This window comes from Nannobrachium achirus, assembly GCF_963921795.1.
Source record: "Nannobrachium achirus genome assembly, chromosome: 5".
Classification (NCBI taxonomy): Eukaryota; Metazoa; Chordata; class Actinopteri; order Myctophiformes; family Myctophidae; genus Nannobrachium; species Nannobrachium achirus.
This window is the reverse complement of record NC_137814.1, coordinates 32,208,557-32,224,615: the sequence shown is the minus strand read 5'-3', so window position 1 is coordinate 32,224,615 and position 16,059 is coordinate 32,208,557. Positions and strand designations below refer to the sequence as shown.

Here is a 16,059-nt window from a genome sequence, read left to right as displayed (position 1 = left end):
CCCGAGGCCAACTGTGCAAGAAGGACTGAACCTTAATGGTTTAATACACTCTATAGCAGGTGAGCCACCGGGAGGCCCTGTGAGACGAGACGGATCCATTCTTAGGCTGACTCGTGTTGTTTTGCCATCTGTGTACATCTGCATGCATTTTACCCCTTTGGAAGCATTGTCTGTGTGTATTTAACATATTCCATTAATGGTACATTTTAAAGGGATCCCTGGCTAATATGACAAATATGCCTTAATACATTAAAATTGTCCTCTATAACTACAATGTAAAGTTAAAAATCGCACCCGTGCGAAGTGAGCGGTGCAAATATATTTAGGGAGATACATTGTGGACAATTTTCAAGCCTTGTTTTTCTTTAAATAATCTATAATAACAATAATAATAATAATGCTTTGTGTGTCTTCAATCAAATGGCCGTGATCGATCAATAACTGTTCTAACCATGAATTAGCCGAATTCAACATGAGCAGTTTAGTATTCACAATCTGAAATCTGAACCTGAAATCGCACCCGTGCGAAGTGAGCGGTGCAGAAATATTTAGGGAGTACCAGTAAGACTCCCTAATCGGGAGATGGTCGCTTATCTCCACAAATAGGGCAAAAATGTTTTTTTCCAAAATCTTCCTGATCCATGTTGATGACATGAGTGTAGACATGCTGTGTAGTGATTTCCGTGATTTTAGGGCAAAATCTGTAGGAGCAGTGTCCAAAAATGTGTTTTTTAAAAATCGGCCTGAAGGTGGCGCTATATGGGACAGATTCATGTTGATGGGATGAGTGTAGACATACTGTGTAGCGATTTGCGTGATTTTAGGGCAAAAACTGTAGGAGCAGTGTCCAAAAATGAGTTTTAAAAATCGGCCTGCAGGTGGCGCTAGAAGAGGGCCATGTGAGAAATGAGGGGTGGGGTCTCCGCATTGCCTTGCCGGACGAATAGGTACCGGCCCCGGCGTGGCACTTGAACATTATGTCGGATGATCTAAAATAAATGTTTCTTGAAGATGGGGATCGCAAAGATGTGTCTCCCCAGTTCCACTCTCCCACCCAACAACAACAAATAGGCCTACAGTATATGGTCACTTATGGCATGATGACAGCATCCTACATGTAGGCTACAGTACATCCAATTTGCCGAAATCAAGGCTTCAAAACTGAACTCCACAAAGCAATGGATGACGTCATGGGTAGATCTGTCGTCAGCGTAACGGATATAAAAGCAGCAGTCAAACCAACACAGGTAATTTCTCCAAAAGCGGATCACAATTGTCTGGTATCGCACGAGCATCGAGCACCACATAAAGGCTGAAATGGCCGCCACCATGATTGACACGGAAGGAGCCCCAGCGCCAAAGGTCGTCCCACCAAAGGTCATCCCCCTCTTCCCGACATTTCAAAGTTATTTGGCAATGGGAGATCAGTTGTACCAAAAGGGGCACTATATCAAAGCTATAGAAAGCTATTCCATGGGATTAATGCTCAAGGTGGAAGACAAGGACTGCCTCGCTGAGCGATCTAAATGTTTCCTGAAGATGGGGGATCCAGAAAATGCTTTAAGGGACGCTGAGGCATCTCTTAAACATGACAAGACATTTTACAAGGGATTGTACTGTAAGGCAGAGGCACTGTGCACCATGGGGGATTTTGAGTCTGCACTGGCTGTTTACCATAGGGGACGGAAGCTGCGTCCAAATGTGGCCGACTTCAGACTCTGCATCCAGAAGGCAGAGGAAACTTTGGAAAGGACTGTGCGGGGGAAACCTACCGGTGTTATTCATCACCTGAAGAAAGACAAAGAATACCTGGAGAAGTGGGACCTAAGGACCTAAGGAGAGACCCACCTGAGGAAGAGGACCTAAGGAGAGACCCACCTGTACAGAGGACCTAAGGAGAGACCCAACTGTTGATGGTGCCTGATTTCCTGGAGCTCTTCAGGGAGAGAGCCACCGCCCCCTTCTTTGTGTTCCAGGTGTGTGGTGCATAACAGCCATGAAACAAATTAAAATACAATTCTAGAGTAGAAACACTATGGTTCTGTGTGGGACTGTGGTGTCTGGATGAGTACTGGTACTAAGGACCAAAAGCTGGACTTTGCCATGTCTACATACCAGTACCTAAATATTAGAATACATGAGGATAGTGCATTCTAATGACCCTGAAAGGTCATGTTAAGATACTTTGAAGACAAAGTCATTCGAAAAGACAAGTCTGGCATGTGGCAGAGTGTTATTTCTGTTGGGATGATATTTGATGTCTTCTTGCAAATCATGGCTGAGAAGCCCAAGACCAAAGAGCATGAAGAGCAGCTGGAATGTCATGCACAGTTTCTATTGCTTTACTTTAACCACAATGACAAAAGGATCTGTAGAGTTGCAGACAAATACTGGACTTGTTTGGTCGAGACTTTCCCACATCTGCTGTGGAGTGGTTCTAGACATTCTAGACATCTTGCAAACATTCTCTCTGTCACTCTGCTGACATCCGCAAGGATCTGCCAAACATGACATTATTATAGGTATCACCTTCATGATCACTGTCCCAGTTTAGCCAGAAGGCCGGCAAGATGAGAGACCGATTGTACAAAATTCAACAGTAGTTGCAGATCCAAAGAGGAGAAGGAGGTTCTACTGTATTTTCGCTCCCATGAGGTGTCCAGGATATGGGGTTGGTTAGGCGTGGTAAAGCTCGTACTTCGATCTACATGATAATCATAAGCTGTTTATTTATATTCTTTGAATTTCTCAATTGTATGAGTCATGTATTATCTATAATACATGAAAACAAACCACACTTTTAGACAGGGCCCTGTGATTAAAGCGCTCTGTCTAAAAGTGTGGTTTGTTTTCATGTATTATAGATAATAATACATGACTCATACAATTGAGAAATTCAAATGAACTATTTTGAAATTCAAGGTTAGCACCGCTCAATAATTTTTTATGACGTAATTTAGGCGGCCTAAACGCGTTCTAAATCAGAGTTAACCAATCGGGTGCCTATGTGACTATGACATCATGGACAGATCAACAGAATCGAAGTGTTTCATTGGTCTAGTGGACTCATGTCATCATCATTTGTGACATCATTTGTGACATCATTTTTTTTAAGCGGCCTATAGGAGCGGTTAGCACCGCTCAAAAACACCTTAAATATTGTATTTCTTCTAGAAATAGCTAATCTTTCACTCAATAGGGGAAATGCCTGTCGCAAGTTGATGATGTCATAAATGTCATGAGTCATCTTTATGGCATGCATGTGCAAAAAAACAAAACACAAACAAATTTGAAATATTGATTTGATGCTCATATTAACCATAGGAAGTATTACATTTGTTTTTATTTGCACATGCATGCCATACATTCCATAGGGATAGATCACACATGACATTTATGACATCATCAACTTGTGACAGGCATTTCCCCTATTGAGTGAAAGATTAGCTATTTCTAGGAGAAATTAAATATTTACGGTGTTTTTAATTTTACATTGTAGTTATAGAGGACAATTATAATGTATTAAGACATATTTGTCATATTAGCCAGGGATCCCTTTAACAATATTAATTTTGTGTGTGAACATCAAGGTTAACTGCCTTTTCATACTTTTAGGTTTAGAGTTGTGGCAAAGTAAATCTGAGGAATCATATAGTATGCATTGTGCATAGACAAGAGGACAGTACACTTCTCTTCATTTTTTCACCTCTTGTTACTGTACATCTCTCCCTCACTCCACCCCTCCACGTCTACCCACTGTCGTTCCTTCTATCATGTTTCCCTGTTTCTAATGTCTTTCTCTCTCTTTATTAAATGTGCTCCCCAACACCCCCCTCTCTCCCTCCATGGACAGAGATAGTGGCTTTGCTGGCAGCATCTTGGCTAATGGATGATGGCAGCTGACCTCCAGAGACCAGTCCAAATGGGCCCTGCCATGTTGAGAGGAACCATGGGACCGCACTGAGACACAGAAAGACAACGACTGTGTCCAGAGACTGACAGACAGGAGAGAGAGAGAAGGCAAGAAAGAACATTTACTGCAATGTGATTAATGGAAGGAAGGAAACTTCATTGTGGTCATCAGGCCTGGAAATTCTTCCTTTTAGGGGCAAGGACACTTGGCTTTTGGTGTTGTCCATTTTTTGAGGGCACAAATACCAGGGCAGGAAGGCCATCAAATAAAACAAGATTTTAGTCCATTGAAATAATTAATTGAATATAAGGTTTTATTATTATTATTATTATTATTATTATTATTTCTTTATTTGAATGTGTATGACTATCTGCAGTGAAATAAATTATGGTATTTACAATCTGATCCATGCTCATCCCTGCACCAATCAAAGTTACTGGATTGATTTAACGATGCAGGGGACTCAGGGGAGTTAAGAATTCAGAATCTCTTCAAAAGACACTGGTGTCTACATGACGAAAGACACACTGGTGTCTATGTATTGACAAGAAGGAGACAGAGGAGAAAGTGGTACAGTCGGCTGGGGCATTAAGGCCACTGTGGCCTCAGAGCATGCCATTATTTGGAGGGCAACGACGGCCATAGCTTTCATGGCCTCCCTGAAATTCCTGCCCTGGTGGTCATAGTGCCGTGATGGTTTGGTTATAGTATGTTGTGTAATTCAAAATACTTCACAATCATGTTGTGATCGTATAGGGCTCAAGTCGTTGAGGGCTGCAGCTTCTCTCAAACATGCCCCCACAGTCCTGGTCACTATCTACTTGACCACACCCACATTCCTGCACCGAGAACTTTTAACAACACCATAGGTAACATTAAAAACATTAAAGGCACGGCAGTCTGTCTTTTCTTGGTGGTCTGCTTGCCTCTCTTTACCAGTCTGCCTGTGAATGCCTGTCTATCTGTGAGTTAACATACCTTCATACCTGCTTTTTTGTGCCTGTCTGTCTGTTTTCATGTCCTCCTTTCTTTCTGGTTGCCTACCTGTCTGCCTATTTCTCAGAGTCGATCTGCCTGTATTTCGCACTCTCTGTCTGTCATTTTGTCTGTGTGGGCCTGTATGTCTGCCTCTCTCTGTCTCGATTTGTGTGTTTTTGGCGCCACACATCGTACGATGAAGTATAATCGGGCTGGCTGCCCGCCTGAGCCTGTCTCTTTTATTTATTATTTTTTCCTGCAAAGCTGTTGGGAATGAATGTTTGCCAGTCTGCAATCACTGTCAAATATTGTCGCTGTCGGGTTAACCTTGTCTAAAACTGTTCCTTTTTAAAATTATTTTATGTGATAGGGCCTACTCTTGAATGATGAAGCAGGGTCATGCCCTACTTCATCATACAAGAGCGTTGCATGTATTTCTTTTTAAATCATTTAACATTTTATAGTTTTATGATAAAACATATAAAGTTGTAATATGGAGATACAAGCTTTCTGCCTGACAGCTCTGGCACCAATTAGGAAGCAGAACATCCAGATAGTCAGCGACAGAACATGAAGGTCAACAAGCAAACTTGAAAAATAATATTGATTGACAGCACAGCGAAGGTTGAAAATACATAAGGAGCTGCCAGGTCAATATCCTCAAATGCAATCGAAATGGATATGTAATCTAGGTTAAAGCCCAAGCTGGGTGAGGAGCTCTTGTGCGTGTGCGTGTGTATGTGAGTGTGCGTGTGAGGAGTGAGGTGGATGGGTGATGGGAAACTGAAAAGGTTATGGGAAACTGAACAGGTTTTGTCCTGACTTGCACTGTTGGTGCTGCTGTAAACACACGCACGCACGCACGCACGCACGCACACACGCACGCACGCACACACACACACACACACACACACACACACACACACACACGCGCACACGCACACGCACACGCACACACTCATTCACTTCATGCTGAGCAGCCATTTGATTGGCACCTCCTCAACAAGCAGCCGATATGTGAAATACATTTCCTGTCAGGAGGGAATGTATCTGACAGAAACCTGTACGTGGCATTTCAACATGTTGATCCTTGGTGCATTTTAAGAGTGGTTTTATAGCTGCCATGTAAGGCCTCTGATGGACATCTGTCAAGACGGCAAACAGTAGAAACAAATTAACAAATTAAAGTGATTTTTTACTAAATTCCTGACAGTGAATTTAACTCTAAACGTGTTTGGGTCCATTACAGACCAATCTGGGAACTCAATCAGTAAATACAAAGGGACCTCTTGGTCCCTTACACCTTACACCTTACACCTCCTTTTTATGTAGACACAGGAACTCGGTTTGGCTCCTCCCTATCTTCTTAGTCCACTTCCTCCCGGGACTAAATTAACTAAGGTCTTAATTAGCACTCAGGATTGTCATGTGTGTGAGTGTGTAAAATGCATTGTATTTTGAGAATGCACTGTGAGATAAGATATCTTACATTTATTTGCACATTAATGTGAGATTACAGTAGGCCTAATACATTTTAATTACAATTATATTACTTATATATTTTGAGTAAAAGGTTTAACCGCTTTATCCCTGGTGTCCCAATTTTGGGCAATAAATAAATAAATAGAATACCTTACTTCACATAAGATGATGTGATGATGTGAAATCTCCTTTTTATAACCACCGCAAGGAAAGTAATTTCATGGTGTACTGTGTGTTGTAGTGCAAATAAAGAAATCATATAGATATGGTTAAACTACAGAGGATACCAGTGGTGCAAAGTAACTAAGTACATTTACTTGTGTGACAATGTGATAATCATGACTGACACACACACACACACACACACACACACACACACACACACACACACACACACACACACACACACACTAGACTTTCTGTGTGTGCGTACGTGTGTGTGTGCGTGCGCGTGCGTGTGTAAAGGGCTTTGGCAGGAGGCGACAGCATCCTGCTGAATCATTAATTCTCTCATTCATTCATTTGGTGACAATTTAGCAGCCTCCTCTGCTAACAGATGGATTAGATTAGATTAGACGTGTTGTGTTTTATTGCATAATAAATCACAACAAAACTTAGTTCAGCAGTAATCTACTCTACCTTGCAGCATAAAACCATATAAGAGGGAAATATGTGTATTCAAATATATATTACAAATGTAATAAAAGCGATCGCAATAGTCAGTCAAAAAAATACCTCGAACATGAACAATAAAACAGTAATTGCTAAGCAGAAATATATATTACACTTGGTGTCTGTCTCCCTATAGCATCACTATTAGTGGCTAACATTCAGCTAAAATAACAGCTCCATAAGCTCACAAAGCAACGCGTTGTGACTCTGTGAGCTTGTAGATCATCAATTTTCTGCAAATATATTTGGTGTAGAGTGAAAACAGGAGAGGGCCTATACTGTAGAGCCTGTGGGAATACGGTCAACTAGGTTTTTTGTGGTTAAATGCATTTAGTAGCATTTTTATACAGGGTCATGGATTCAGCAGCTTCTGAACCTGCGGTGAAGTTGTGGAAGGTCTATACCGTACATCAAACTCCTCTCAAAGATCTATTGGCATAAAAGGCCTGACAGTTTCAGTGAGATATTACTGACCAGTGTTATTGTGTTGGACATCCATGTTTTTTTTCACCTCTGTGTTAAAGATGCAGTGCCATGATTTATTTCCCCCCTAAAACATGATTATCAGGTATTATGATTATACTAGGAGGAGGATTTTTTTCCCAAGAGTGTACAGAAAGAGTTAAAATTAGGTTTTTATGTGGCCACACCCACAAGTTCATTAAGTATGCCTGGTTGTTCAGGTGGGTGGTGACCCAGCTGAAGTTAGCCACACCCACAGTGTTGGATGATTATATGATGTAATTTAATCATTGTTTTTGGATTGGCACTTTTGACCCACTATAGGTGTCAGCCTCCGGGAAAAAAATCCAAAATACAAAGGGAATACATAATTGCTCATAACAACCACACCAGGGGGTCTAATGAAATACTGTCAACCTCATAGACACCTGAAAACTAGAAAAATAACAAAACTATGGCACTACCTCTTTAAGGATGTTACCAAAGCCCACCCAACTTTAAGCTCCTCAAGTCATAGCTGAATGGTTAGTGTCCATGCCTAGGACTCCGGAGGTCCCAGAGGTCCCAGGTATGATTCCAGCTCCAGCAATGTGTTGAATTGTCCATGAGCAAAACACCTAACCTCTAACTGCTCCCCTCCCCCACGCTCCTTGTTGTCAGCACTCAGCTGGGTCTGATTTTTATCTTATTTTGTTTCTTCAGTTTTATGTACTTTGAATCCTTGTTAAAGATGCGTGCCATGATTTTTTTCTCCCCTAAAACATGATGATCAGGTATTATGATTATACTAGGAGGACGTTTAAAAAAAAAAAAGGTGTACAGAAAGGGTTAAAATTGTGTTTTTATGTGGCCACACCCACCATTTCATAAGTATGCCTGGTTGTCAGGTGGGTGGTGACCCAGCTGAAGTTAGCCACACCCACAGTGTTGGATGTATGGTAAAAGGGCTAATTTACTTTACTTTACCATTAACGCTTAAGCATGGCTATTCATACATCATACATCAACATACAATAGACACAACAGATAGGCAGTTCAGAATGTTTTAATCTGGTACAATATAGGCTAGAAAATTTCTTCCTTTTTTTTGTACTTTCTCCGCACCCCAAGAATAATCTGACAGCGGCCACTAGCCATCTCATGGCCACTGGACTCCATGGCAGCTCTGCTGTTGAAGAGAAGCCCTATCTGTCACAGTAAGCTATTTAACCACCTCCCTTTGTGTGTGGCTGTGTGCACATACTTTAGTAAGCACTTGAATCTACTGTAGGACCAGGGGCGTCACACAAGGGGGGGAAAGTGGGACTGAGTTACTAGGGCCCAAGGTGGAGGGACCTTACATTTTTTATACTTCAGCTATTGAAAAATAGGATAGCAGATCTACAAGCTCACAGCGCAGCACCAAGCTTGTGGATCTGCTATTTTTGAAAAGTCGTGAAAATGTGTGCAAATCTTTGAATATATGTAATATATGTAAAAGCGAACATTTTTAACTCAAATTTTGCTTCTGGGGGGTCCCTGGAACTAAATATTTTGAGATGGGGGTCTGTGGCCAAATAAATCTTTTTTGGGGGTCCTTGACATGGAAAAGCTTTGAGCACCACTGACATTTTTTTTTTTCTTTTTCAAAAAACATTAGAAGGATTTGAAATATTCAAAGACTTGCACAAATTTTCAAGATTTGTAAAAAATAGCTGATCTACAAGATTGCTGTAGTTAAAGCACAAAGAAAGCGTTCCCAGTTCCCCCTATGAAGAACATTCATGGGGGCCCCCCCAGTGAATCCTTGTACCCAGGGCCCAGAATTTGGTGTGACATAGGCCTATGCCTAAACGTGTGTATCCCTGCGATTAGGTGTTGGTTGATGCATGCATGTGTCTATGAATCTGTGTATGCATGTGAATTCTATGCTAATGTATGCCAATGTGTATGAAAGAATGTGTGAATGTATGTATGTACAAACAAACATGTGTAACTATGCACGCACGTGCTTGTGTGCAAGTGCATGTATGAGGGACATATCATCACTGTCGGGCAGAAACCTTGTATCTCCAAGTTTCAAATTTGTATGTTTTTTCATAAATTAAAGCCCTGCCTCATCATACAAGACTGTCGCACAAAACTAGAGAAAATAGCAGATCTACAAGCACACAACGCCTCGCGATGCGAGCCATAGTGTGCTTGTAGATCAGCTATTTTCACTATTTTAAAATGATAAAAACAAAACGGTTTTGGACATACAAGGTTTCCACCCGACAACAACAATACTGTATGTGTTAATCTATCTGTGTGCATGTGTGCGTGCATGTGTGTGTGGTGCCAAGGTATTTACCACAGCTCTGTGACGCCTGGGCTGAATAGACGGGGACAGATGGAGAGAGCACTGGAGCCTGGAGAGAGGTGCGTGTGTGTGTGGGGGGGGGTTTGGCCAGAGAGTTGAGAGGTAGAAGTGAAATAAAAATATAGAGCCTTATTCATTTAACTACTGCTGTACACACATGTAGCAAGCACACACACGTACACAGGCACACACACTCGCGCGCGCACACACTTACACGCGTGCGCGCACGCACGCACGCACGCACACACGCACACACACACACACACACACACACACACACACACACACATATTCACACAGGCTTCTAACTTGGGGATGTGTTGTAAGTAACCAGCGACTGCTCCAGAGAATTGTAACCGGGGGGCTATGGGGGGGCTGGCTTTTTTAGAGCAAGGGTTAATGAATTTTGGCAACAAACTTGATAATTGAACAGACCAGATCATTGGCAGATGCCAGCTCCAAATCAGTGGACTGTAGGTGATCGGATAGGGTTTTTGTGAGGCTGAAGATGCTTTCCACCATAGTGACTTGCAGAACAAACTGTCTGTATAGTATGGTTACATAGAGCTCAGTCAGTTGTCTTTCACATATATTTCATTTATTATCAAATACATATTTGTCATCACAATTGAGTTTGTGGGGAGAGCCACCGCTAGCACCGTCCCTGGTTGTAACCATTAGGAATTTGGTCGGACTGTTTTCCAGAACAGAACAGAAACTCCATGAATTTCTGTATCTATCTATCTGTGTGTGTGTGTGTGTGTGTGTGTGTGTGTGTGTGTGTGTGTGTGTGTGTGTGTGTGTGTGTGTGTGTGTTGCATCATTCCTGACTCCACAAATTCACAAATCCTGTGTCTGTCTGTGTATCATTGAATTGTAGGATTTCAGTGAACATCTGAAATAGACAGAAAGGGACACATTAGCAGACGCTCTTAATCCAGAGTGATTTACAATAAGCAAGGACAGCACATGGTAATACATCAATACATCAACATCAATACATCAAATGTCTGTAATATTTATTGTATCAGAAATATTGTTGTTTCTATACTAAACAGCGCATCAATGCCATTGCTATCTGTCTGTCTGTCTTTCTGTCTATATCTTCATTGATAGCTATATCTTACACACACATTGCCACGCACGCATTTGTAAATACATGTGCACAAATACACATTGTGTGCAAATGCATGTCTCTGTGTGGGCAGTATAGGAGAGGAAGGGTGTGTCCAGAGGAGAGTGGCTTTGTAAAGGCCTGTCTGTCAAATGGTAGGCTATTTTGATCCTGTATAGCTGCAGGGGATGGTCTCATAGTCATTCCTTAATGGGTTTGGCAAGTAAAATATGACAGAACAATTTCATATTAATATAAATGATGCTGATGCATAGATCAAATATTTCCTGGAGACAAAGATGTCCAAATGTGTGGGCTAATCATATGGGCTGACAGAAACCCCTAGGCCTAATGACAGATGAAACAAACTAGTCTAGACAGAAGACAGTATTTCCCTGGGAGATCTTTCAAATCAAGGGTTAAATCTAGCAGCTAGAGTCTAGCTTAATAAAAGGGTATTAAAACTGTGTGCAATCAATCAATTAGAACACATCGTCTATACTCTTCCTCTTGATATTGCAAACATTGAGCTAATATCTGGTCCTGGGGGCTTGATTTCAAAGGACCGCAACGTCAGAAAACGTCGCTGCTCACGTGGGGTATACTCACGCACACACACACACACACACACACACACACACACACACACACACACACACACACACACACACACACACACAGCTTCTTTTTTGGATTGATTGATTGATTGATTGATTGATTGATTGATTGATTGATTATTTATTAGTCAGAAACGTAAACAGCACGAGGTACATTAAGGCTATTCTATTTTACATCCTCATACACAACTTAACACACAACACGCAGTGTCTCTTTCCATCCTATTGCCATGACACATTGTTACAGTGGCTTGTAGATCAGTTCTTCTCTACAGGCCACACGCAGTATAATTGCGACCGTAGGGAGCATGTTTACTATGAGAACCGTCACAGCTTGACCGTATGTATACGTGTAACGCCTGACACTGTGGTTCCCCTGACACATCACTGTGACATCACAGGTGACATCGCAGTGATGTCAGATACTCAGAGCAGGGATCTCCATATATAGGCATAAATAGGTGACATCACAGTGATGTCAGATACTCAGAGCAGGGATCTCCATATATGGGCATAAATGGATTCTGTTAGGGATCTCCATATATGGGCATAAAAGCCCAGATGATGCCCTGTTAGGAGAGCCACACTAACAGAATCCATATATGGCCAAGACAGATGGCCAAGACAGATGGCGCGATGTCGCTTTTCGCACTTAGGCATCTTACTGTTAGCCTACCAATCCACTTTCGCTGTTTTAGGATCTGACCATGGTGCTGAAGCACAGGCACTAACCATGGTGTAGTTCACCCCCAAAATATATTTTGTTTTCCTATTGATTAATCGCCGTAAGGGACCCAAATGCAATTGGATTTGAGACCCCATCCAGAATCAATGGGGGTAAAACATGTTATAATCAAATTATTGTCTTAGGAATGTGACAAATACAAAAATGTGAGTGAGTAATCAATAGGAAAAAAGGGGTCATTTTGGAGGTGAACTACTACTTTAAGCACAGGCACTAACCATGGTGCTGAAACACAGACACTGGCCATGGTGCTGAAACACAGACACTGGCCATGGTGCTGAAACACAGACACTGGCCATGGTGCTGAAACACAGACACTGGCCATGGTGCTGAAACTAACCTCGCCTACCAGGCTTTCTCCCGGGAGAGAGCCTGGTGTTGGTTCACAACAGACCGTTTGGTTTCCGCCTAAAGCGCGGAAACCACTAGAAGAAGCGGCGTCGCTTTGATTTGGTTCCCTCCGTTTGTTTCCCCAATCCCTTTTAAAATGCTGGAGTAGCCTACGTAGTCTTACCAGTCGCTACGAGTTGGATTAAAAGATGCACATACCAAACGAATTTTTCAAAAGCAAAACTACGCCACATCAAGGTGTTTATTAGGTTGGCCCTAAAAGTATGTCCTTGGGTGCAGGGGAATATTTTGGGTTAAAACTGAATCCGGTTGATAGTTCCGGCCAAAGTGTAGTCCGTCTAGGACTACAACATGACGTAAAGTGGTTTCCGCTCCCGACCGGATCAAACCCCATAAAGTGAAGTGATCCCAGACTAGCTGAAACAGAGGCACTAACCATGGTGCTAAAACACAGACACTGGCCAACATGGTGCTGAAACACAGACACTGGCCATGGTGCTGAAACAGAGGCACTAACCATGGCTAAAACACAGACACTGGCCATGGTGCTGAAACACAGACACTGGCCATGGTGCTAAAACACAGACATTGGCCAACATGGTGCTGAAACACAGACACTGGCCATGGTGCTGAAACACAGACACTGGCCATGGTGCTGAAACACAGACACTGGCCATGGTGCTAAAACACAGACATTGGCCAACATGGTGCTGAAACACAGACACTGGCCATGGTGCTGAAACACAGACACTGGCCATGGTGCTGAAACACAGACACTGGCCATGGTGCTGAAACAGAGGCACTAACCATGGCTAAAACACAGACACTGGCCATGGTGCTGAAACTCAGCCTCTCTTACCCAATGTTCCCCATGTGTCATATGTTATCATGTTGGTGGCCAATGGAACTGGCATAACTTGATAATGGCATATTGACACGTGTTATAGCGCTGAGTCATAGATGTTTATTTATAGCCCTTGTAATATTGTGTGGTGTCTGTGTGTGTGTGTGTGTGTGTGTGTGTGTGTGTGTGTGTGTGTGTGTGTGTGTGTGTGTGTGTGTGTGTGTGCGTGCGTGCGTGCGTGCGTGTGTGTGTGAGTGAGTGAGTGAGTGAGTGTAAGCAGGGCGAATGGTGAACAGAACATTTTAAAGGGAGAGAAATCTGTGGGCTAATTTGATCTATTTGTTCAAAGAATCCAAGGCTTTTGGGAACAGAAATCTCAGCGTGCAATTCATTCAATAATTGACTATTGAAAGAGGATTTTAAGCTTAAGCTACTTAAGCTAAGGATTCCTCATCTGTTTTATTTTAAGATTTTGGCAGCAATATAGAACCCCGGTTTGACTATTGACTATTTAGATACACTTGCAGGAGGAGAGAGAGAGAGAGAGAGAGAGAAGGGGGGGGGGGGGGGGGAGGAGGGCAAAGCAATGATGTCATAGTTTTCATCCATGGAAGAAGCATATGGTTTGCAGCCCTTTCTCTGCGAAGTCGACTGCAAGTAAGGTTATCATTACGTTATTTATATAGTCCTATTATTGGGGGGGGGGGGGCACAATACAATTTGAGAGGCTAATTATTTAGGTTTGTCATCAATAGCGAAACAAACCATAGTAAGTTATGTTCATGTGTCATCAAAACCAAACAAAATGTGCAAAGAGGCAACATAAATAGCCTACATATAGATGTTGAATGTTCACATTATCAATCATTAACAAATCAAGTAGCCAAAATAAAACCAACCATATAGCAAAAGGTTTTATTCTATGTAGGTATTTTCTTTAATTATTTATTTTCTATGAATAGGCGGCGCTATAACGGAAGTATGCCAGAGGAGGAGAGCTAACCCTGCCCAGAACCCACAATCCCAGCCGGAGCCTCGAACCCAACCCGTCAGGAGAAAAGCGGAGCAGAGCCTCGGAGAAGGGTGTCGACGCAGGGGAAGGGAAAGGAGGGGAGGCATTAGAAGAGGAGGATACTTGTGGTGGAATATTCAGAGACCCTAACAATGGCGGCTAAATCGGACGGGGTGCTGAAGATCAAGAAGAGCGACGTGGCGTTCACGCCTCTGCAGAACTCGGAGCACTCGGGCTCCGTGCAGGGGCTCAACCCGGGCTCCCAGCCGGACTCGGCGGGCACCGGGGACGGGGATTTCGCGAACGGCGAGTCGAGGTGCTGCGGCGGCGGCGGGAGCTCCAACTCGACGTGCCTCCGGCTGGGCATCAGGGAGCGGGAGCAGCCGCAGAAATACACGCTGTGGGACTGCCTGTGGATCCTAGCCGCAGTGGCGGTCTATTTCGCCGATGTGGGGACCGACGTGTGGCTGTCGGTGGACTACTACCTCCACCGCCAGTACTGGTGGTTCGGGCTGACGCTGTTCTTCGTGGTGCTGGGCTCCTTCTCCGTGCAGGTGTTCAGCTTCCGATGGTTCGTCCACGACTTCACGACTGCCGAGGAGGGCAGCGCGGCCGGCGGCGCCGGCTCCGCGGGGCCGGGCTCGGGCATCGGCGGCAGTGCGGCAAACTGCTCCCACATGGACGGCAGCAAGTTGCTCAGCGGCTCGGCTTCGCACGGGGACGTCACGGCCCCCCAGCAGCAGCAACATCACCCGCCGTCCACGCCTCAGCGACAGGCGTCGACCGCCAGCAAGAACACGATGAGCAACAGCAACGCCAGCAGCACCCTCGGCGGGGGCGGCAGAAGTAAAAAACGCTCGGCCTCGTACTCGTTCTTCGTCTGGTTCGCCCAGTCCCTCATCCATATTCTGCAGCTAGGACAGTTATGGAGGTAAGATGGAATGAAACATGCAGGGCCTGTGTGTGTGTGTGTGTGTGTGTGTGTGTGTGTGTGTGTGTGTGCGCGCGCGCGCGTGCGTGTGTGCGTGCGTGCGCCTCTAGCCTGCGTGCGTGTGTTGTTCTTGGATAAATGAATGAAGGAGTAAACGGGGAGGTACGCTCGTTATATCGTGCCCTGACAGCACGTATAGGCACAGCAGCGTTATCCATTTCATTGCCAACTGCTTTGTGTTTTCATTTAGCCTATGGCGCGGTTACTTGAAGAGTGGTAGTTTATACAGTCTGCTATTATTAGCCTTGTTGGCACTACAGTGCCAAAACGTGAATAGCCCCCCCTGAAGCCTATAATGTAACTAGGCTTGTATTATTGTATTATTTGCGAGCCATATGTTGTTTACACTACAGGATCAACAAGACCAAAAGGGTTTGGGGCTCACTGGCTCAGGAGTCCGAGTGGGAACAGTAAAGGTCCCCGATTCCATTTCCCATGCCTTTCTGGCTTTAGTGGCTTCATTTCGAGGTGTCCTGGACCTTGAGCAAGAGTCAAGACACTAAAACCGAACTGCTCCCGATGAGCAGGCTGTTGCCT

General features: G+C 43.7%; 1 protein-coding gene across 1 annotated transcript in view; it reads left to right on the top strand.

Annotated features, from left to right (window-relative positions):
• Positions 1-14,546: 14,546 nt before the first annotated feature.
• The window catches only part of xkr4 (XK related 4), a 41,848-nt gene continuing 40,335 nt past the window's right edge, over positions 14,547-16,059 (top strand). The window contains exon 1 of the mRNA XM_080726084.1: positions 14,547-15,462. Coding sequence (XP_080582210.1) covers positions 14,684-15,462 — 779 coding nt within the window. The 5' untranslated portion in view covers positions 14,547-14,683. The remainder of the gene's footprint in view (positions 15,463-16,059) is intronic.